This window comes from Mytilus trossulus, chromosome 8, assembly GCF_036588685.1.
Source record: "Mytilus trossulus isolate FHL-02 chromosome 8, PNRI_Mtr1.1.1.hap1, whole genome shotgun sequence".
In the NCBI taxonomy this organism is placed as follows: domain Eukaryota; kingdom Metazoa; phylum Mollusca; class Bivalvia; order Mytilida; family Mytilidae; genus Mytilus; species Mytilus trossulus.
In genome coordinates, this window is record NC_086380.1 from 35,622,711 (window position 1) to 35,647,146 (window position 24,436).

General features: G+C 31.9%; 1 protein-coding gene across 1 annotated transcript; it reads right to left on the reverse strand.

Moving 5' to 3' along the window:
• Positions 1-370: 370 nt before the first annotated feature.
• Positions 371-24,436, reverse strand: LOC134727609 (B-cell receptor CD22-like). The gene is made up of 8 exons (XM_063591990.1): positions 24,322-24,436; positions 14,341-14,667; positions 12,036-12,314; positions 6,939-7,217; positions 5,602-5,865; positions 3,321-3,599; positions 2,702-2,974; positions 371-654 (listed from the first exon to the last, which is right to left on the reverse strand). Exons 1-8 carry the CDS (start codon positions 24,434-24,436, stop codon positions 371-373), a joined length of 2,100 nt encoding a protein of 699 aa, XP_063448060.1.

The following is a 24,436-nucleotide window of genomic DNA, read 5'->3' on the forward strand; positions in this document are numbered from 1 at the left end:
CACATCTAGTTTAAGTATGCGGCACTCAAACAAAACGGCTAGTAATATTAAGATCAAAGGTTTCAATCGCGATCGAAAGCTTGAACCTTCTATATCCGAAGGTTGCACAGGTAAATTTTAGTAAATTCAATTCAACATCAATTCTTGTACAATTCACAGTAACATATCACATGAAATTCAGCTTAATCGAGCTTATACATGTTATACGTGAAATTACGTACAAATGTCACACAAAAACAGAATTGTTAACGAGAATTCATTATGAACCACATCAACAAACGACAACTACTGAACCTCATAACGTAGGACAGGTGTAAACAATTGCAGCGAGTTTAAACGTATTAGTTTATTAAATTGTTTTAAAGTTCTACTAACATTGCACATTGACATAACACATTTTCTGTGAAGTTCTTTTCTGTTGCTGCATTCCTGATGGTGTTAATATGTTCATTGCATTGAATATGTAGCTACCACTGGATTGTTTTTGTATGTTGCTGATAGTAAAATTTGTGTCATAAAATCTAAAATAGGGTTCACTTTGGCGACTCCACCATACAGACGTGGATTGTGGATTAGCATCAATTACGGGATATATTGCTAGACTACTTCCTTCCATGATGTTAATATCATTGATATCTGCAATTATTGGCGGGTCTAAAATTATAAACTTTGGAATTAATGAAATAAATATTACGATAAATTAAAATCTTTGATTATTTCCATACAATCCTTTCGACTTCAAACATTTAAAAAGAACTTTACATTTATAATATTGATCTTGGATACTGGACACATTATAGACGGTCTTGCAACGATGTCTCAGATAGAAGGATTCAAATCCCGCTGAAGTAAGAACAAATATTTGCTTTACAAATTTGCAGATCTAAAATTGTTTAGCTAAATTTCAGATATGTAGATTTATACTTAAAGTAGCATACCCACAACAAACATGAAACAAAATGACACCGATAGTTTCAATATATTTCCAAACTTATTCGATATTCAAGAGCTTGCAGCTCCTACTCAGACTTTGTAAAACGTCATCAGTGTCTGAGTAGAAAGTTGATGAACCAGGGATATGTCAAAGAACGTCTCGACCTTTTCTAAAAGGTTCATCGGAAGGTACCAAGACCTTGTTGATAAATATTCCGTATCAACTTCTCAAATAATACACGATTGTCTTGATGTATAGATTCTGCGTACTGATGTTGTTATCATCTTAACAACGTGTTTTATAGTTCTTTCATTTGTCTTTGTTCTATTATTGATATTACTTTTACTGTTGAATGGTTTTATGTGATATCCGTTTGACGTGGCTTATTACTTATGCATTTCGTCAATGTGTTTGTATTGGCTTTCATTGTTTTTGTGGTTTGTTTTGTATATGCGACTTTGTGTATTTCTTTTGTTCTTATAACGTGACTATGTATTATAAAAGATCCCGTCAGTATTATATTGTTCTATTATATGTCATAATGATATATTTCTATTATGAATTACAATATACGTTGAACCAAAAACGTCAAAATCATTCAATCACGTAGTGGAATTAACAATTTGTGGATTCTTATAAATTCTTTATATAACTTTTGGACTAGTTTAAATCTCGGTCTATTTCTGAAATTTATTCTTACACCCTTTTGATTTTTTAACCCTGTATGCTGACATTGTCTATGTAAAATAAATCAAATTGTTTGTATGAACATTGAACGACAAATTTATGTGACGTGTAAAATTTTCTGACGTCAGACACTCAAATCAATGCATGTGTTCTAGATAGTAGGTGATTTTGTGTTCTGTTAAATTGTTCCTTTTAAAAAATGTTTATACGATGATGACTGATGTACCCATATTTTGACTATTTTATTTAGTGTGTCTTTTTATTTAACACATCAATGTAAATATAACGGAATTTGATGAGACTGTCATTAAAGTGAGAGGGTTAGCGCTATAGAACCAGGTTTAATCCACCATTTTCTACATTTAAAAATGCCTGTACCAAGTCAGCAATATGACAGTTCCTGTCCATTCGTTTTTGATGCGTTTTGTTATTTGATTTTGCCATGTGATTATGGACTTTCCGAATTGATTTTCCTCTAATATAAAAAAAAAGAAGATGTGGTATGATTGCCAATGAGACAACTATCTACAAAAGACCAAAATGGCACAAACATTAACAATTATAGGTCACTGTACGGCCTTCAACAATTAGCAAAGCCCATACCGCATATAGTCAGCTATAAAAGGCCCCGATAAGACAATGTAAAACAATCTAAGTTCAGTATTTTTGTGATTTTACTATTTGTTTTAATAAGAATGCTGTATTGCAAGCCTTTGATTATCTTTATGTTCGTTCTGATAGTTTTTGAGATGATCATTTGCACTGTTTCCAGTTATACGTGATAATAGCATGAACATATCAACTATGTTATTAAATTTTTCTATTACAAGTTTCGGCAATTAAATCCAATTAAGCAAAATATTTTTCCCTCAAGCAATGTTCCGATTTGTTGTTAGGCTTTGTCGATACTCTTTGATTTATAGATCTCCTTATATTAAATAAGCTACGTACTGTTGGCATCAAGAGAGACATGGATTATCGAAATAAGCAAAAACAAAAATTGTACCGTATAGAATAACGGTATCGATTGACCAAACGCAAAGGGTCATTTCCTCTTTTGACACTTTTAAAAACACTTACACTGGACATTTACATTAAACATATTCTGTGAAGTTCTGTTCTGTTGTGACTTTCCAGATGGTGATAAAGTGTTCATTACATGGCATGTGTAGTTTCCACTTGAGTTTCTCTGTACATTTGTGAATGTAAGACTATTGCCGTAATATGTAAAGGAATTTTGACTAGTCCACCATAACAATGTAGGTTCTGGATTAGCATCAATAACAGGATATATTTGGAGATCATGTCCTTCTGTAATGTTATAATCTTGGATCTCTGAGATAGCTGGCTGGTCTACAATAATTATTGTCAAATTACTTAATTTCTTCGAAATATAATACGTGTATGATAACAACGAATTCAATATCAATACAACAATATGTATTTAATATGTTAGCAGATCAATAATCGTTGGTTTATTCAGCTTGTATTGTTCTACATTTCGGAGAATTTTTATAGCTGACTACTAATTGTTGAAAACCCTATGGTGATCTTTAGTTGTTAATATCTGTGTCCTGTGGTCTCTGGTGGATAATTATCTCATTGACAATAATTCAAATTTTTATACCTATATATTGTATTTCGGGTTTTTTTTATACATACTAGGAAAAAAAAACTCTTTGGACATTGTTACACTTACACTGCACATTTACATGAAACATTTTCTTTGAAGTTCTTTCCTGTAACGGCATTCCCGATGGTGTCAATGTGTTCCGTACATGGAAGGTGTGATAACCACTGGATTTTCTCAGAATATTGCTGATTTTCAGATATGAACTATTATATACGACTTCGGGTTCATTTGGACGACTCCACCAAAACAATGACGGTTGTGGATTAGCAGAAATTATCGGAAATATGATAAGCGTATTTCCTTCTGTTACGTTATAATCTTGGATGTCTGAGATTTCTGGCTGGTCTGGAAAAATTTAATATCAGGGTTTTATTATTCATGAACACACTTCAGACTGTTACATTAACATTACATATATCTCATCAATGAATTTTGGTGGGGAAGACATGTTTTTTTGAATAGTAAAGTTTAAAAAAACATTGTATATTGAAAATCAAAACTATAAGATGAAGAAATAACGTTATACAGTGAATAAAAGACAAGAAAAAACGACTAACCATTATTCACTTCTCAAGAACTGTTGAGTATACTGAAGATATTTTTTTTTCCAAAACGCATATTATTGCTTTTTGAATTATATCCGTTATATTTATCAAATTGATATTCAGTTTGAAAAAGTTCTCTTTCGATCATCAAATGTAGTATAACATCTTTGTGAGAATCAAACTGATGAATCAGAGCACACAAGGATAAACACTTTTTTTTCAATTGACTGATTAAATATACCAAGATTATAATGTTGTTTCGAATATTTGAAAATTTGAAAATTTGATAAACTGTATATAGCCATCTTGAGTTCCAAATTTCGATAATGTTAATTAATGTGTGAGCAAATTAAACAAAAACAATGATTCGTTGTATTATGTATACTGTTTTTACAAATACCGAATAATTGTTTTTGTTTCTTTCCATTTTTTCACTTAGCCTAAAAAATTCAATTCTTTTTTACATGTTTTAGAACTATTTTCCAAAAACATGCTAACAATAGCAATGTGTGAGGCTTTAAATTTGTTTTATTAATGTATTTTTGTCGTTTATTATCAGTTTCTTCGACTTTTTAAGGTGATATGGGAGTCTAAAATAAAAATGATATAATTTGTTCATACTGTGCCAAAACGTAGTATCTATTGGTATATGTTGTTCTAAAATACAATAAAAATTATAGGTCATCGTGCATTTTCTCAAGCTACGGGTTGTAACAAAATGACACATTTTGTTTGGATTATACAGGGAAAACACCATTGCGAGATAAGAAAATTAACTAAACGATAGATAGTAAAATAAATTAGGAAAAGATAGCTTTCGCACAATGCTTTGAGAATATCAAAAATAAAGATAGGGTCACCGTGCGTTTTCCGGATTAATATAATATAGGAAAATTTCATGTAGATTGCTAAAGATATTGCAATATTTTAGAGTTACCTCCCCTTAAAATGCCAATTTAAAAACATTTAAAAACTACCAAAAATAATCTACACTTGTGACAATATTAATATTTATAAGTTATATTGCTATACATTTGTTCTTTAAAAAGAAAATTCACATTAAACATCTACGTTTCTGCATCAAATTTTGCTAACTTGATATATATAGCTAATCCAGACCCTAGGTTCACTGTTTTTTACAATCAAAGATTGCGAAAGACACCAATACCACCTTAAACCTTTTAGATACCATTTGATTTTTTTAAATGGATGTAACTTCTTACTTACACCATATTGTTGCTAACCCTATAAAGTAACTAACCATGTATTTAGGACACTTTATAAAAAAATATATATAGCCACCACATGTAGTCAATTAAGTGCCGGTCTTTGTAAGAATTAGGCAATTTAGGTAAAATTCAAAACATGATAAAAAAAAAACCATTGAGCTAACCATGCTATTTAATACTAACCATCATTCTGAGTTTAAAGTTATAAGTCTTTCGTTTGTGTGTGTCTGGTAATATCAAATAACTCGATTAGAAAATTGGTTAGAATGATAGCAAATTACAGAGTTATTTCCCCTTATTTGTTAATTTCTAGTGCATTTCAACCAAATTATATCTTCTATTACCAGAACAGAAAACGGAAATGGATGTTATTTGTGTGCATAACCACATATTAAGTACTGAAATCAATGTCCAATTGGGTGGGTTCTTTTGGTCATGTTTTCACCACTGCCTGATTCTTAGGCAGACTGGCACTTAATCAATCATATAATTTGAAGGTAAGATAAATATTTATATGAGCAAACGTTTTTGTTATGGACCTGTTTAAGTAAATGCATTTAGCTGTATACTTACATTGTACATCTAATCGTTTCCAAATAGTATTTGAGATCCCAATCATATTTATTGCAGAGCATGAATACTGTCCGCTAATATTTCTCATGACATGTTTTATATTAATAACTTTACCGCTGATCGGAGCACCAGCATTAGTCCAATTATATATTATATCAATTGTAGGATTTGCATCAAGTATTACACATGTTAGCTTTATTTTCTGTTGTCCTTCGTACAAAATATATGGATTGTAGCCAGGATACATGTTTACTGTAGGCGGGTCTGAAAAAGATACAGTCATTATTTGACATGATTCCTAATTTGTTTTGTTGAATGATGTGTTTTGTTTTAATCTGTTGATTACGCCAGAGTTTTCAAATGTGCTTATAAAAACAAGATGTGGTGTGCTTGCCAATGAGACCAAAATGACACAGCAATAGGTAACATACAAGCAATTTTAACAGATTTTAAGGTGTAAACATATTGTCGAGATACCAGTTATGTTGTCGGGGCTCGTTATACTGACTTCGTTTGAAAAATAGGCTTATATAACTGGTCATCAATTCGTGAAGAGGGAACTGTTAACTTTTTCAAAGCACATGTGTACATTGTTTCAAGGGTAAGATTGCTTCGCAGAGTGTCGATTGTGTTGCTTCATCTCTTTCAATTACTGAGAAGTATTTTGTTGACTCTATGTTTTCTTATGTAAAGTTGTAATATGTTCACTTTTTTTTAAGTTATTACTTAAATACAAATACATAAGCATTTTATTTTATAACGTCCACTTGTTGCAAGTTGAACATTTGTCGTTTCGTGGAGATACTTTAAATTTGATAGATAATTCCACTAAATATCTTTTGACAAAATATGCCCTTTACCAGCACAGTAGTTCAAATCCTAGTCCAAAGACCTTCCGTTTGTGCATTATTCTGTCATCAATTAGTCAAGGTTGTATAACATATACACATTTAATCATTTGTACAAAGATATCTTATATAATTATGTGAATATAAGCCGCATCTGCAGATTTAGATTTTTTTTAAAATAATTGATATACTTTATGGATATGAAGGAGAAGCATTATCAAGGAAATGACGATATGAAAGATAAATCCTATGAAACAATGTTTCATTACACATATATCAGGCATCAGCTTACATGTTTTCAATTTTTTTCAAAGGATTTGTTTTATTTAAATAAGATTCAATCGACAGAAGATATATTACCCTTGAAATTCAGTGTAGCATTACATCATACCGGCGAAAACTTTCAAGTTGATTCTATAAGATGAGTAGTACACAATGTTACTCAATAGCTATCTTTTTATAAACATTTCGTTTTCATTAAAAACTTACATTGAACATTAATCTGAAATGATTTCCTTGAAGTTCTGTTCTGAAATGGTAGCCCGGATGGCGTTAAAATATTCATTGCATGAAATGTGTAGATATCGCTCTGTTGTCTCTGCATGCTGCTGATTGACAACACAGTACCATCATATCTCAAACCCAGAACATTTTGGCGAGTCCACCATACCATTATTGGGTCTGGATTAGCTTCGGTAGTAGAGTTAATTGTAAGGGTTCTACCTTCTGTTATGTTGAAGTCAGGGATTTGTGAAATTTCAGGCTCGTCTGAAACAATTAACTTAGGTTTAACAACATTTTAACACGTTTTTAAATGTTATATAATAGTGATAAAAATGCGATGATGTTTATATCACTATATGTAAAGCATAATATATATGAATAAGGCAAATTATAGCCAAAACCTCCGTTTAAAATTTAAAAAAAAAGTTTTAGATACCTTCATCAGGTGAGTGACAAATAATTATTGCGTAATTCGGTAAAGTAATACGCTACGCCTTCATTAATTAGTTCAAAAGATAAGGTCAACCTAAATTAGAGCTGAAATGTCAATTGCAACTGAAAAGGAGAGCAGCATGGGAGACCTACTCTCAAAATCAGATTCAAATCTTCATGACAGCTGGACATGGAAGCATATTTTTACATCCAGTTGTAAGAACTGGTTTTACTGTTGAGTCAGGTTTAAAATTGTTTAAAAGAGGAACAAAAGATACCAAAGGGACAGTCAAACTCATAAATCTAAAACAAACTGACAACGCCATGGCTAAAAATGAAAAAGACAAACAGACAAACAATAGTACACATGACACGACATCATAAACATAGAAAACTAACGAATAAACAACACTAATCATACCAAAAACTAGGGGTGATCGCAGATGCTCCGGAAGGGTAAGCAGATCCTGTTCCATATGTGGCACCCGTCGTGTTGCTTATGTGATAACAAATCCGGTAAATAGACTAATTCGGTAGGTCACAGTCATGAAAGGAAAGGGGATTGAAGTTACGACGTAAGGAACATATCCGATATCATTTGTGAAACGGTTATTCCATAACGGTCAACCAACTCGTGATGGCGTCCGTAAAATTTACGAAGGGATGATTGTGGAACTCTTGGTTTATTAGCTTCCTTGTGAGCAGTAACCCTTTATCAGGAAAATCATGATAAGAAATGCAAGCACGGGAATATCGTATCAATTGGGAGATATATACCCCGAATGCAGGTGCTGCTGGAATGTTGCTAATTAGAAATGGAAAGTTCACAATTGGAAAGCTGAACTCATCTCTTGTGTTGTAAAGATTGGTTTTCAACCGACCCTCATTGTCAATTTCTAGATGTAAGTCAACTAGATTAAACTAGACTTTCAGGAACATGGAAGAGTTCATTTTTGAAGTCTGATAAAAATATGAATTGACAAAGAGAATCTAACAAATCCTAACGTTTATTCAAAAACATAGTATTCATAATTTGAAACACTATTTCAAATTTTAAATCTTTAATACTGTGTGGGGTTTTTTTTTTTTTCTTTTTTCATCTCTTTTTGTTTTTGACACATTTACTGTCACAAACGTAGTCTATAAATATTTCTGATTAGTTGAAGTTTCTCGTGAAATAATAGTTTTTATAAAAAATTGAAGGACAAACGATATCTTTATTAAAAGTGGAAAAGTAAAACGACGACCTATAAGGTACCAGGATCATAATTAAGTACGCCAGACGCAAGTTTCGAATATATAAGACCGCTCATATCAAAACATTTATAAAACAAGTACGAAGTTGGAGAGCATTGTTGTGCCAAATACGGCTAAGGTAATCTATTCCTGGATAAGAAAATCCTTAGTCTTGAAATGTAGAGAATGATTTGCTATTCCAGATTTTCAATTGTTACTATTATATTTATCATAATAATATTAGGTTAAGATTTATCTGTTCTATAAATAGCTCTAAATAATTGAGATCACTGTTCATTGATCAAAAAGAGAAAGAAAAAGTTCTCTTTCGATCAAATGTAGTTAAACATTATGTGAGAAAAAAACAATAGCAAACCAGGAAAAATGCCTTTTTTCCAAAAACTCGTGCATGTCGTGGAAGAAACCAGGTTTGTATTTTTTACGCCAGACGCGCGTTTCGTCTACAGAGATTTATCAGTGACTTTTAAATGAAAAAAGGTGTTGATGTTTATAAGTCATTCTTCTTGTTTCTTAAGCTTGCAATTTAATACAAATGTGCATAATCATGATAATGGTATGCAGTTTTACAAATATATGCCAAAGAAATATTTTCACACACATTTTACGTTTCAATGAACATGTTAATTTGAAATTTGGGAGTAGAGTATAGTTGATGTATAACATGGTGTAAGGCTTAGGTTGGGACATTTAAACAGGCTAATCATAGAAACCAGGATTTAAATAGTGTACACAACACCAGACATTAATCAGTGATGCTCGAATAAAAAAAAAATGTGACAAAAAAAGCACGAGGTTAAAGAGAGCATTAAGGACCTCAGGTTTTTCAACAAAAGAAAAAGAATCATGTCCTTGCATTGAGTCAATACCACTTCTAACAATCTGTTTCTCGTTATGCAACATTATTTCGAAACAGTAATATGATACTGACATGATTTTTTTATATTTTTTCTAACCTTCATCATTGATGGATTTCGAAAATACTAAGAAATTAAGGTTCCAACTTCTACACGCAAAATTGACCGTAGCTGAGTTTTTTATATTACTTTTGGTGATAAAGATCATAACTTTTCTACGTACCTATTCATAATACTTGTTTTGCTTGAGATAAAGCATTCCTGGTGAAAATAAATCCAGTAAAGCATTTTGGAATGTATTAAGTTCATTTGCGTATTTCTTGCAGAAAATATTTAACATATTTCATTGCAAGAAAGTAATGAATAAACTCATTACAGATATCAGAATTACGCCATACGCGCGTTTTGTCTACAAAAGTCTCTTTAGTGACGCTCGAATCCAACAAAAAAAAGGCCGAATAAAGTAGGAAGTTAAAGAGCATTGAGGACCAAAATTCCTAAAAGTTTTGCCAAACACAGCTAAGGTATTTTAGGACACATTTGTATTCACCTTCAAATCCAGTACTGGGACATGGAATATATTTATCACTTTTTTAGTTTATTAGTGGGTTTGGGGAATATACTATTATTAAGCGTGTCAATTAATTGTAGGTGTTGTTTGTTCATTTTCAGTCTGTTATTATGATAAACCAATGCATGCTGTTGTTAAACACATAACTTGTTTGATAAAACTTTCTTTTGAGATATAAAATCTAACTTAAACTATTTTTTTCCGTTTAAAGATAAATCTACGGTTACATTTTTTAACTTTGTACCGTTATATTACCAAATAGATCTTTCTGATAACATGTAATAGACATCGTTTATTTATTTTAAAATTAGATACACATTTGATCAACTACATTATACATAATACAAAAAACTACTGTATTCATATACCGATATACTATACAAAAAACTAAAAAAAAAATTTATAGCTGCTCTTAAATTTGTCGTGCATTTTTTTCCCTGTTTTAATTATTGTTAGTATTAGCTCTATTTAAAGTAACTTCAACAGGATAAATTTCTTCAATATACATACTGAATTCGTCATTATTGAGAGCCAATATATCATACAAATATCTAAAGGATAATTAAATGTTTGTATCAAATGTTTTTTCGATGGGTCTTTGCTGATTTAAGTCATAAAATGTAACTCAAAGCAATACACAAATAAGTCCGAAATAAGTGGTGCACAGTAAGTACCCATTGGAATTCCGATAACTTGACGATATACGGAATATCCAAAGCGAACAAAAATGTTATCTAGTAAAAAATCAAGAGCAGATATAGTATCATACCATGTCCAATTGACAAGAGTTCGAAATCACCAATATCAGCATGCAATTTATCAAGTACTTCTAACGAGTTTTTAACACTCCAAAAGTAATTTATTCCTCTATTTTCATAGGCCTTATTTGAACAATTTATTGTCAGGTTTTTTATTGTACCAAGTGTACTCGTAAGAAAAATAGACAATTAAGTAGTCAAATTATGGCTTCAAGACGAAATAAATCTATATCTGTAAGGTGTTATGTGCAGCGTCAGAACCCAGTACATAGTTGGGACTCTTAATGTATCTGGTTTTGCTTGTAAAGAGGTAGTTTAAGTAAATGTTCGATACAGATGTTGTTTTCTGAAAATGGATTCAGTTGGAATGTTGATGAAGAGTCCAAAGATTTTGAATACACAACAGTATTTATTTTTCCTAATGCTATCGATTCAAAATAAAGATTATGGTATGATAATCAGTATTTTCTTATCAAAATCAAGAGAGACAATGATGTAAGAGCCAGACGTGTGTTAAATATGTAAATCGAGTAAACGATTACCATATTCAATGCAATAATTACTTTACTTGACGCTGTTTTGAATCATTGAAATATTAAAATCTTAAACCTATTTGAGGTCAATCGTCTAAATCATTTATGTAGCCTTTAAGAACATTAAACGATGATTTGGTCAATACTTGTAATATATTTGTTTTTCAGGGTATAACTGTCTGATATGCATATGGTCTGGACCTGTCATGTCAGTTATTGCTGGTAATTGTTTAATTATTTATCATTATAATTTTGCTTATTTTCTTTTGTTACCTATTCTGACATCAGACTCGGATGCTTTAAAACTAAGTTTTATTGTGCGTGTTGCTTTTTATTTTTTTATTCTACACTGGCTATGTGTTTATCCCGCCACTTTTGTGTGTCTATCATAAGTTAGGAGACTCTAGCCTTTGTTAGTTTTGTATGTTGTTTTTTTTTAAATTCGAGTTTGTTTATATGTTTTAGAGTTTAGTGTGACGTCCATGTTTTCTGATATAGTACACATTTTTATTACGGGGTAAGCTGACGCCTTCCTCCGGGTGCGTGATTTTTCCGTTGTGTTAAAGTCCCATTGATCAACTTCGGCTGTTATTTCCTGTTTAGTCGGGTTGTTGTCTCTTTGACCCGTTTCCATTCTCAATATTATTTTATATCCTTGTTTTTTTATTATTACTCACATTGTACATTGACATCAAACATTTTCTGTGAAGTTCTTTCCTGTGGTGACATTCCTGCTGGTGTTAAAATGTTCATTACATGGCACGTATAACTATCGCTGTTATTTCTGTGAATGTTAATAATCGTTAGATTTGCATTGTTTAGTCTGAATCCGGGCTCCTTCTGTCGAGTCCACCATACATAGGTTGGGTCTGGATTACTGACAACATTACAGTTTACTGCTAAAAAGTTTCCTTCTAATATGTTAATATTAGGCATTTGTGCAATAAGAGGTTCGTCTGAAAACAAAATAACACTAAATCATCAATTTTATTCATGTAAACATTTGACAGCTAGGAATTCATAATGCCCAACCATCCTCTACATTTGAAATTGCCTGTACAACGTCAGGAATATGACAGTTGTTAACTATTCGTTTGATGTGTTGTTAACTATTCGTTTGATGTGTTTGAGTTTTTGATTTTGCCATTTGATTTGGGACTTTCCGCTTTGAATTCAGTATTTTTGCTTAAGTTTTAACATATAACATACTCATTTCTAAGTTTGTATTGCTTAACGTACCAATTGTTATAGATATATTCCATATGCAGAAGTCGCTAGACGTATACTTAACAAAAAAATAATGTTCACAATGAGAAAATCAGATAGTATTGAACGATTTGTTGTTGCTAATTTTTAGCTAACGAAGAGTTTTTAGACGAGTGTCTATACCAGTTGAAAATGTTATTTAGATTGAAATAAACAATTAATTTCCCCGTAGGCGAAAATGATAGACTTTTTGAGATACAGACCTTAGACAATTGATTTTGTTGAACGAAACCTTGATAGAATTACAGAAAAAAACATTCAAACAGTATTTGTTGGTCTAAAAAGTATAGGTTTGCGTTGCTTGTCTTAACGTATTTTGTACTTATCTCCCATGCCTATTAATTTTGCACTTAAACATACATGTCATATCCTTGCGTTGAAAAGACAATTCATTTCCGTTAGGGCTAAGAAAATAATTTATTTTGCCTATGATATAATGCAGAAAGCACGAAGTCTCTAGTATATTAACAAATAACGGGTGCACGTATCAACCAATCAGGATTAGCAATACTTTTAATTCTGAATACCATGTTATGCTCATAAAATTGCTGCGCCCATACATTCTAATGGTGTATTGTAACCTTCACAGTATGTTGAAATATAATTTGAATGGAATTGATGTAATGAATATTGCCACAAAATGTCAAATTAGTTGTCAAAAGATATTATTTATAAAGTTAAAGATAAAGTTAAAGAAAATATAATATTGGTGGATTTATTATTTTAAACTATAAAAACGGCGGACAACAACATATCTAATTGTCAAACAAACCTGTGCATAACATAAAGAGATGTTTAAAAGGATAATTTTGAATATTTACTTGAAATAAGGTACATTAGTAATCATGATCTGGAAGTTTAAAAACATATCAAATGAAGTTTCACTGAGTATGGATATACAATAGTGTTAACGTTAAATGGGGTTATATCAATACATGTTCATGTTTTCAAATACAACTGCATAGTTGAAAAATAAACATATTCTGGTAAAGTTTGGGCATACTACTATATACCTTTTGAGTTGAAATATGTAAATGAACGTAAATGAGTCGTTCATGTGTATATCAAGTATAAATTTATACGACATATTTCATGTAAGTTTCTGACAGTCTAAATTTGGCGATTTTGCCGTGTTGAAGATACAAATTGGCAGCAACGTCAGCTTGGAAATGTGAACGTGACATTTGATCATTGAATACGGTGGTCCGTTACAATCACACTTTTTATCTCTTATCAACAGAACTTTAAGTGTACTAACATGAGCAAAAACGACAGGTGCCACATTTGGAGCAGGATTCCATACCCTTCCGGAGCATCTTAGATCAACACCAATTTGTTGGTGGGATTTGTATAACTTAGTCTTTAGTTTTCTATGTTTTATTTTGAACGAGTGTATGTTTGTTTTATATTCGTGGCATTGTCAGTTTATTTTCGATATATGAATTTAAATGTACTTTAATTTGTATTTTTCGTCCATTTTTCAGATGACAATCAAAATCTCCTGTGCTTTATCTCAGTTGTCCTGCAATTATTTTTATAGTTATATAAGATGTTTTCTCGAACAGAATATTTATGAAGCAAGTAAGGCGTTAAACAAGCAGCAATTAATTATTCATTAGTATTTTTTTTCTTTAAATACATGTGTACTATATTTATAAAGTCATACTCAAATTAATGTCGGTACGAACTTTAAAATTCAATTATACGTATACCTACATAAAATATCAAGACTTCTCATAGTTGAATTTACACTTTGTCCCTCTACATTTGCAGCTGTGCAGTAAATTATCTTTCCGATGTCAGTTATATTACCAATATATGATAGAACACTTGAAGATATTACTGTTTCACATCCAGCACTACATGTACTTGGCTGAGGCGAAGCTTCATCAGTTATGTTGGTACCAGACAGATACCACTGTATCCTTGCCGCCGGCCTACTGGCATCCGTTGTACATATGAATCGCTGCTGTGAACCGGATACTACTTTTATCGGGTTTTCATCACTTTGAGTTGCCGTTAAAGTAACCTTTGAAACCGGAACTGAGAAAAATGAAAAAATACATTGGAATAACACTACTTTAAACTGTTTTATAACAACTCATATGAATTTATTAAAGCAGGGAGATGTGGCAGAAATGTCAATCAGGCAGCTCGCCGATAGCAAATGTATAAGCTCTGATCAATCAATAAAGGTTGCTACGTCGATAGACATTTTTTGACTGACTATATAGCTCATGACGGTTGGACGCTGATGGTGATAGAAGTTTTAAACGACCTTGACTGGCTGTACAACCTTTGCACGATCGGTCGCTGATGTTGTTGGAAGTTTTTAACGACCTTGACTGGCTATACAGCCCTTGTTCGGTTGGTGGTCTGTCGCTTGGGTGTCTTCCTCCAATTTTTATTTTGAAGTTGCAAATAACAAATGGGTTAGATCTTTAATGAAATGAGCAAATGTTTAGAGTAGCATGTAATTCATGTTTAAGACTATTGAAGCTGATATAAAAAAAATATGTGTTTTATCATATCTGCATATTTATAAACGAACAAAAACTGAAAAAATAACACACACACAATGTTTTTGTTACTAGTCTTTGCTTTTTTTTTTCAAATTCACAAAATAAGGGGAAATAACTCAGATTGTAGGAGAGATAACTCAGATAAAGTTATTTATAATTAAAGTGTTGTGAATTTACCTATTTCAATGTGAAGCAAGGAAACAGGTTTATTGGTCTCACCTTTTCCCTTTTTTATTTGAAAGCATGTCATAAGGGCATTCTAGTCATATCTCATTTTAAAATTCTATCATGTTGTATTTTCATTTATCACACAGAATTGAAATTCCCTTGCATAATCTGTACAAAATCTTACAATTTTGCACAACATGTAGCCTGCAAAAAAGTCGGGTGCATTTTATTATATTTTTATTTTAACATTATTATTTCAAGACACGATAAAAACTTCATTTTGACAAATTATTAAAAAAAACAATCGATGGAATTTATTTAAGACGCCCCATCAACCTAAAACTCTTATCAAATTTGGTGATTGTTTTGCTGTGCAGAATGTACAAATTTGCAGCAATGTCGGCTAAAATCATTGTTTTTACCCGAACTTAATATTTATGAAGTAAGTGTCTTTCGGTTAAAAACAACCTGCAACCAATCATTAATTTGTATCTTTCTTTCCAGTTTTGGTTAAAATAAATGTGCACGTCATAAGACATATTTAAATCATATCAGTACAAACTTCAAAATTCCGGTATGACGTACCTTCACAAAATATCAATACTTTTCATTATTGACTTTTAACTTAGTCCCTCTACATTCCATCCGTGGAATACATTGCCTTTACATTGTCAGGTACAGGGTTTCCGCTGGCGGTCGCCATTTTCGCAATTTGCAAAAAATAAATAATTGTGGCGATTAAAATTCGTCATTGGCGAAAGATTTTGGCGAAAGAAATATATATAAAGATTTATTTTCAGTCATCTTAATTATTTACTTTTTTCGGGTTTCTCTGACTTTACCGATCAGACAATACTCGGAATTCACCTTGAACTCGTTAAGATTTTGACAGAAAATCAATAATCAGCTGATTGCATTTATAGCTATGGTCAGCTATCGACATCAAAGGACTAATTAATAAAGGTGTTGATTGAATGAAAAGGTTAAATGGCTTCTGTCACATGTCACAAAAAGCATCTATTAACCACGTTGCGACGCACGTGTTAGAAACAAAGTTTTACGCTTCCTCTCCTTCTTTCAATGATAGTCCAGAAAAGAAAACTGTTGTTATGACGAAAAATGTTCAAAAGCAATGAAGGTCTCTGATTTAAAATTTTATCATTAAACTTTCATATAGATCATTGATTTGAGTGGGCACTTTAAATTCGTTTCAGTGACACATGTGATTCAAGCATATAGTTTTACTTATTTACGATGGATTGGTCTAGAAGTAGAAAAGAAAACTGTCGTTATGAAGAAATCAATGCAAAAGTTTGGCATAAGAGTAACCCTTCAATGTAATGACTACACCTTGCACGAGGGATCAATTTCAAGTGATAAGATGTTTTGTTATGTTGTTAAACCACTTGTTATTTAGGGAGGGGGTGACTGGAAAAAAAAAGTGAATTTTTGAAAGAAAAATATATTTGAGTAACTAGGCGAAAAAAATAATAATGTGGCGAAAAATATATTGTTTTGGCGAAAGAGGTGGCGAAAAAAATAATTGACCCAGGGGAAACTCTGGTCAGGTATATTACCAATATATGATAAAAAAAAAATGATATTGTGTTTCACACCAGGCACTACAAATACTAAGCTGAGCAGTATTTTTAGTACCATACAGACACCAATGAATCTTTGCCGACGGCTTTATGTATTTGTTACCTTTATCTTTTCAGTTAATATCATGTTGGGTTTTTTTTTCTTTTTTTAAGCTTTCCAAACAGTATGTTTTAAAAAGTATAAATGCAAGCAAAATTCTATGTTGTTTTAAAATCTCATTATCTACCAAAACTCAATCCAAAACAATTTCAAATTTGAATGCGTTTTTCTTGATAATTTGACCTGTTCTTACTATTTGCAATGTTTTTTTTATTATTATTTAGTGTTTACATATTCATGGTTATATCTCGTCTATATACCACCTTTGATAAGTGTTTGGTATGACTATACATTTAACTGCGTCGTACTTTGAAAAACAAAATTAGTTATTTTGTAAAAAAAAAATCCTTCCTCCATTTTAAAAGAATACCTTAGTACACAATTATTTTCATTTACCAGTGTATATTTTTTATTAAGTGTTTTTTTTTTCAAGGTAATTGTTGTTTTTGGTTCTTTTAAATTGTTTAGTTTCTCACAGCGGTATACTATAGTTTTCTTATGTTTTCATCCCTTATTATGTTGTAGTGTGTCTGTTGTGATCTTGCACTATTGTTTCGGATAAGGGTGAGGGTTGATATCTATTGAAATTAGTTATCAAAGGTACCAGGATTATAATTTAGTACGCCAGACGCGCGCTTCGTCTACATAAGACTCATCAGTGACGCTCATATCAAAAAATGTATAAAGCCAAACAAGTACAAAGTTGAAGAGCATTGAGGATCCAAAATTCCCCAAAAATGCGTTCAAACCTGCTTTTTTTGTTTGCACCTACCATAAGTTATAATGTATATGTTGTGCATCAGTGTTTTTCGTGTCATGTTTTTTATAGATTAGACCGTTGGTAGTCCGTTTAAATGGTTTTATACAAGTCATCATTGGGGTTCTTTATAGTTTGCTGTTCGGTAGAGCCAATGCTCCTTGTTGAAGACCGTACTTTGACCTATAATGGTTACTTATAGAAATTGTTACTTAGATGGAGAATTGTCTTATTAGCACTTTTATCACATCTTCCTCTATCTTTTATAAGAAAAAATTGTACTATCTACAAATTGTCATTCCCTTCGATTTACGTTTTTAAAGAGAACTTACTAACTTCCGAACTTACGAACCATTTAATAGCTTTAATTTGATGTAATTTCGAAAGACATATTTTTCTATCAGGCGACCTTTAAAAGTAAAGATAGCCATTGAGCTGAAAAAAATGCACCCGCATTATAAGGTTTAGCGTCTCAAAAATCTAATTAAATTAAATTAATATTATCTTACAACCCATGGTACTTAGTCCAACAAGAGACAAAAAATACCAATTTTGGACACAAAACTGAAACAAAATTCCAGCACCTCTTGTATGATAGCAAAAACTTGAAATAAGATTAAGAATAATATTGGTTTTGGCATTGTATTCAAAGGTCTTTCAAAAGCAATTAGCTGACAAGAGTTTAAAACAGCAACCAAATTTTAGACAGAACTAGAAAATTGGCTGCCAGCTACTTTCTATTATAACACTTACAGGTATTTTTTCGAATACGACTATTTTCGTTTAATGTTTGCATAAATATGCAAATTACATGCAAATTGGATATTCCATGCTGGTGATGTTTATTAAAGACAATAATATAAAATCAGAAATGTGAACACTGGCGGGTTAAAGGCTTGTGTGTGATTGAGCGTTCTTTTAGTAATCTGGTGCCAAAAGCATACATTTTGCTAAACTTTGAGTTGGCCCTGAGGTTGGGGTTAGCTAAACTATAATAAATCCATAGAATCTGACAAAATCAAAACTCGAATATATCAATAAACGAATCGAATTGCAGGAAAAAATATCATTGGGATTTTATTTTTTGTTACAGTACTAGTGTGCAAATTGTTATTCTTAGTGTGGGTTTTAAAATTTAATAATTGTGTGTGACTCTTAAAGCTCTTATTGTGTTTTCTTTCTAAATAGCTTAAAATAATTTTGATATAAATATGATAATATAGGGCTATTGCATGAATATTGGGGAATGTTGTCCCGAGTAGAATTTTATATTGCACGAGCTTGCGAGTGCAATATATGTTCTACGAGGGACAATATCCCCTAATATTCATGCAATAACCCTTTTATTGTATAGCAATATAATATTTGAAAGTAAAAATTGGTTTAAACTAAGATTTAAACGTTGATGACGTCATGAATTTTGAAGATTTATTGCACTAGTGCAATATTAAAATACACATGAAATGTTGACTAAAACTGGACAAAATTTCTACTGTTGTCATTGTTATAAGGGATCTGCGTAAACGCACTAAGGTGAAGTGTGCAAGGCAGAATTACCTATTCATTTCAACAGATTTTCTTTGAACCGTCTAGTAATAAATGGACAAGTCTCAGTACCACTCTGCATGAATTCATAATTTTATTTACAAATCTAAATTTTCCAACGATGGCCTCACTATCCCAGTGGCCAGCACTTCTGTGCTGACATGAACTATCATTGAGCTTTGCTGACATGAACTATCATTGATCTTTGCTGACATGAATTATCATTGATGTGGCCATAATTAAAATTAACTGTCTACAAAACTTCTTAATTTTTGAAATACTAAGGCCATTCTACTTCAGGAATAGATTGCCTTAGCTATATGTGGCAAAACTTTTTGGAAACTTGGTCATCAATGCTCTTCAACTTCGGACTTTATTTGGCCTTTTTAACTTTTTGGTATTCGAGCGTTATTGGTGAGTCTTTCGTAGACAAAACCCGCGTCTGGCGTTAATACAAAATTTAATCCAAGTTTATATACAAAAAGAAAAAAAATAAGCATCCCTGATATATTGCATTATATTTTTTTTACCAAAATGTTAATATGAATATGAATATAGATTTTAACAGGATCAATGTTCCTTTAAAATATGTACCCATACAAATGCAATCAACCAGAACCTTGAGAAACCGGTTGACATCAACCTTTTAACTGACCGACATCAACAACTGCGTTTTGCATGTTGCTTAGCTCGTCGTGGTTGGAACATGAGAAACTGGCACAAGATCCATTGGTCAGACGGGAGCCTGTTTCTTCTGCATGTAACAGATGGACGATCGAGAGTTTGAGACATAAAATAAAACATATACCATAAGGAACATCAAAGCAACTGTCCCTTACGGTGGAAGCTCTGTGATGGTATGGGAATGAGTCTCTCATGACTGCAAATTTGACTTGGTCACTATACGATGAAACCTTAATGGTGATTAATACATCAGAGACGTTCTTCGGTCAGTAGTTGTAACTCATTTTGATAACCACCCATTAGCTGCAAGACCTCTGTTTATGGATGACAACGCTAGGCTGCATCGTGCAAGGGCGGTTACCGCATTTCTCCAAGGTGAAGCAGTAACTGCTCTTCTATGGCCTGTCATGAGCCCGGATTTAAATCCGATAGAGCATATTTGGGACACGTTATGCCATCGAGTACAGGCAACCGAACCACCTGTACAACATTTACGTCATTTGGAAACAGCGTTGCACCGGGATGGCTGCAAATACCACAACAGGATATCCGACGACTTACTGGTGGGATAAAACGCAGGGTTGAGGCCTGCATCTAATCACGTGGTGGTTTCGACCGATATTGAATTCTGAACTATGGATAACGTTAACAGACTTATAATGGACGTTTATGTAAAACTTTGTAATTGTCAGTATGGTTATATAGGCCAATATGCGGTATTCGTTTCACTTACTTTTTTCTTCAATTCATTTGTTCAAGTCGTGAACTATATGTATGATATGTAAGATAGCTATTTTGAAGCTAGGTCATATCCACTTATATATGTTTATATGTTTGAAGTACGCATGTATATTATTTTTTTATTTTTTTTAAAACCTGAAATCCCATCTGTGGAGTAATTTCCGAAAGTAAAAAAGTCAGTTTTATTGATGACCCGATTCTCTGGAAATGTATGTCTTTACACACATTAACATGGATTCTCTGTAAATATCAACCATACCAGATATAGGGTGTGGCACGCATAGTCTCCGAAAAGCGTTAAACTTTGTCAGTTAATACACTTTAATGTATAAATGAAAAAAATAATATTGATATTGTTGCTAAGGACCATGGTTGCCATGGTAACAGGATATTCTAATTTACTATCAAAATTGCTCTTTTTTAACTATGAAATAGACCTAATATTTATATGAATATCATTACAATTTGATATAATGATAGAATTTAAAAATATAAAATATTTTATGTTACCATGATTTGATCCTTGGATACATGGAAGAGTTCAACAGGTAAATAAAATACCCAATTTATACAGATTTTGAGGATGTGTAGCAAACGTACGCATCCATGTTGGAATATGGCATAATACTTTTCTTTGAGCCAACATATTATAGTTTAGATATATGGAATAAAATTCTTGGGGATCTTGTTTCAAAGAGCGGTAACCATGGAAACAAAAAAGTAAAAAAAAATTTCCTGTTTCTCCATCAAAGAAATGCAATTGAAAACGGACCAATACCTTATTTCATCTTAAATTACCTTTTAATTATTATCTACAGGAGAAGTACATCTTAAATTACCTTTTAATTATTATCTTCAGGAGAAGTACATCTTAATAACAAAAAACAGGGTCTGTTGCCATGGAAATAGGGGTGTAAAAATTTCAATTTTAAGCCCAAAAAAAATAAAAAGATAATATCTGCAAATTTATAAGGAAAAAAACACAAGTGAAGAAACAAAATTACAATATGCTGACTATCATTTCTATTAACCTTAAATCTAGTATTGAAAATTGATAACCATGGAAACATATGGCTTATAACATCTGCATTAATTTCTACGTACATGTTTTCATGGATTTTTTGTTGTTGAAATAAATCAAAATCAACACTGTTTTGCTTTTTGCAACAAATTTAAAGTGTTAACAATTGCTAAACATATCCTTTGTATACAGTTGCACTGGATAACATGTTGTCATGATGTTTCTAAAGCTTTGAAACTCCAAGGGTGACTGGGGTATATTAATATAGTCACTTGGTATTCTCCCGACCGGCAGTAAAACGCTTGCCGAAGTGGGTTGTCCCTATCCAATATACCCTCATTTTCCAGTGGCAGTCTAAATTATCCCGACCATCATCACAGATGGCCTCTACTGTATCCACCTACCTATTGTATTTATTGTGAACATGTTCTCGTCCTGAGTATGCATGAAATATTTGCCACTGGACGTTAAGCAACCAACAATCATGTCTAAAGCTTTGATATGCAAAAGTAGACAATGCCATTTCACAGATTTTAGTTGAAGTGACATTTTTGTCTTAATATGAATTCAGAAAGATATGATCGGTTTTGCATCAGAATGGATTAAAAAAAACTTAAAAGATTTTGATTCTTTATTGTAATGTCTTCTGCTCTTCAGAAAAGTATCAAAGGTTACACACGACAGTTTTGGAGCCCTTTATAGCTTGCTGTTTGGTGTGAGCCAATGCTCCGTGTTGAAGACCGTACTTTGACCTTTGTTGGTTTACTTTTACAAATTTAGACATGGACGGACAGTTGTCTCATTGGTACTCATACCACATCTTATAAGACAATGTATCTATATAGATTTTCAATTATTTTGGCTCGTGAGCATTACTAAAAATGCATTTGCATCTGGTGCATTACAATTGGTCCTGTTAATATTAATGCACAGTGTTTTTCAAATAAAAAAAAAGAATGAACTGTTGGGTTATTTCAATTCTGATGATGGATTACTGTATGCTTAACAGTATTGGCAATGATTGGAGTTTTCCTGTACAAATTATATAACTGCTGCTGCATATTATTTTGTTAACGTAGTGTTATCAATGCTAGCTCTCGTTTCCGTACTAGACGACTCCACTTTTTTGTGAGGTTAAAAATATTGTTTAGGAAAGGGATGTCCATTGGAGAGAGGAATTTTGTTAATGAAATTTCGAGTCTAGGAATAACTAGAGAAATTATTCATGTCCAAGACAGGGTAAAATGAAAAAAATGTCCTACATATTGCTGGTACATGTCGGTTTTGTAAAGTTACCATTTATGAGCTAACTAAATAAGCCATAGCATCAAACAGGTGACAGATGAATATTAAATCAATAAAACAAAATCCTGCTCAATTCCTCTCCCCCTATCTTGGTCGACCCTTACGGCTATTTCACTGAGAGATTTTTTTTGTTTTGGTCATAGAAGTTGGTATTGAACGTGTGTCATAATATCGTCATTGTTTTTTGTATAATAAAATTCGATTCATATTTATATCCTATTGGTATCGTTCGCGTCTCGTTTTTAGCACAAACACTTACTTGTAGTTAATTTTAAAATCTTGATCAATGTACTCACTGTATGTCTCATCCTGGTGATAAAATAACTCAATCGTGCATTGTCGATAAATATATATATATAGTCGTTCATTAACACGTTTTGAATATGTACATTCTTATACAATACGTATTTTCTAATTTAAAATATTCATAAACTAAACATCTAAAATCAAGTATCATATGTTTAACGAAAGATATATGGTTTCATCTTTTTCACCTTTACGTTTGATTCTATGTATTCATTGATATTGAGGTACCCAGAAAAGTGATAAGTATCCTTTTAATTTTCCAATCGTGTTAACGTTTTTTACGTTGTGACCAAATAATTCTAGGAATTGAGTTGATTTTGAAAAAGCCAGTTAGAAACTCTATATGTTTTTATGAGTATCAACTAAAGGATCAAAAACTTAATTTCAATCGAGATAGAATCATACGGTTATAAGAGCACAATTATTTGTTTACATTTTACCGGCAAGTTTTTTTTACCCCAGATGGTACTCAGAGTAGAATCCTATACGGCTTCTGATTGGATGATACAGGATTGGAATTACATTTATTCGAAAGGTTATCCAATTAGGTTTAAAAATTGCCGAAAATCATATTCACATTTTACAAAGTATAGAAAATATTACCCATTTCTACAAGTCGGAGCCATTAAAAATATGCCTTTTTCATTAAGCGAAAAAAATAGACGATCTTTTTCAACTGCATTTTAAGTCACTTTGAGCCGCATGACCCTAAAAATATTTTTGGTTGTAATGCAACACTGACATTTCTAGTAACAGGAACTGCTAAACATGTTTCCCTAGTTTGTGTAGTCTTCGAGAAAAAGAATACGGAACACCAGACAGTGGTACCCTATGGAAAATATATTACGAATAATTGCGCTCTTGTAACCATTATACGCAACCAAATCGATATAATTAACATAAATATATTTAACTATAAAAATGTTTCTTTACCTTAATGTACTTACCATTGACATCTAGTAACACACTATTTGAGATAATGTTTTCTAATAAACTGTAACATTGCCAGATACTTCCATGTAAGATGTCCATAACATATGTTCCAGGTATAGTCAAAACCAT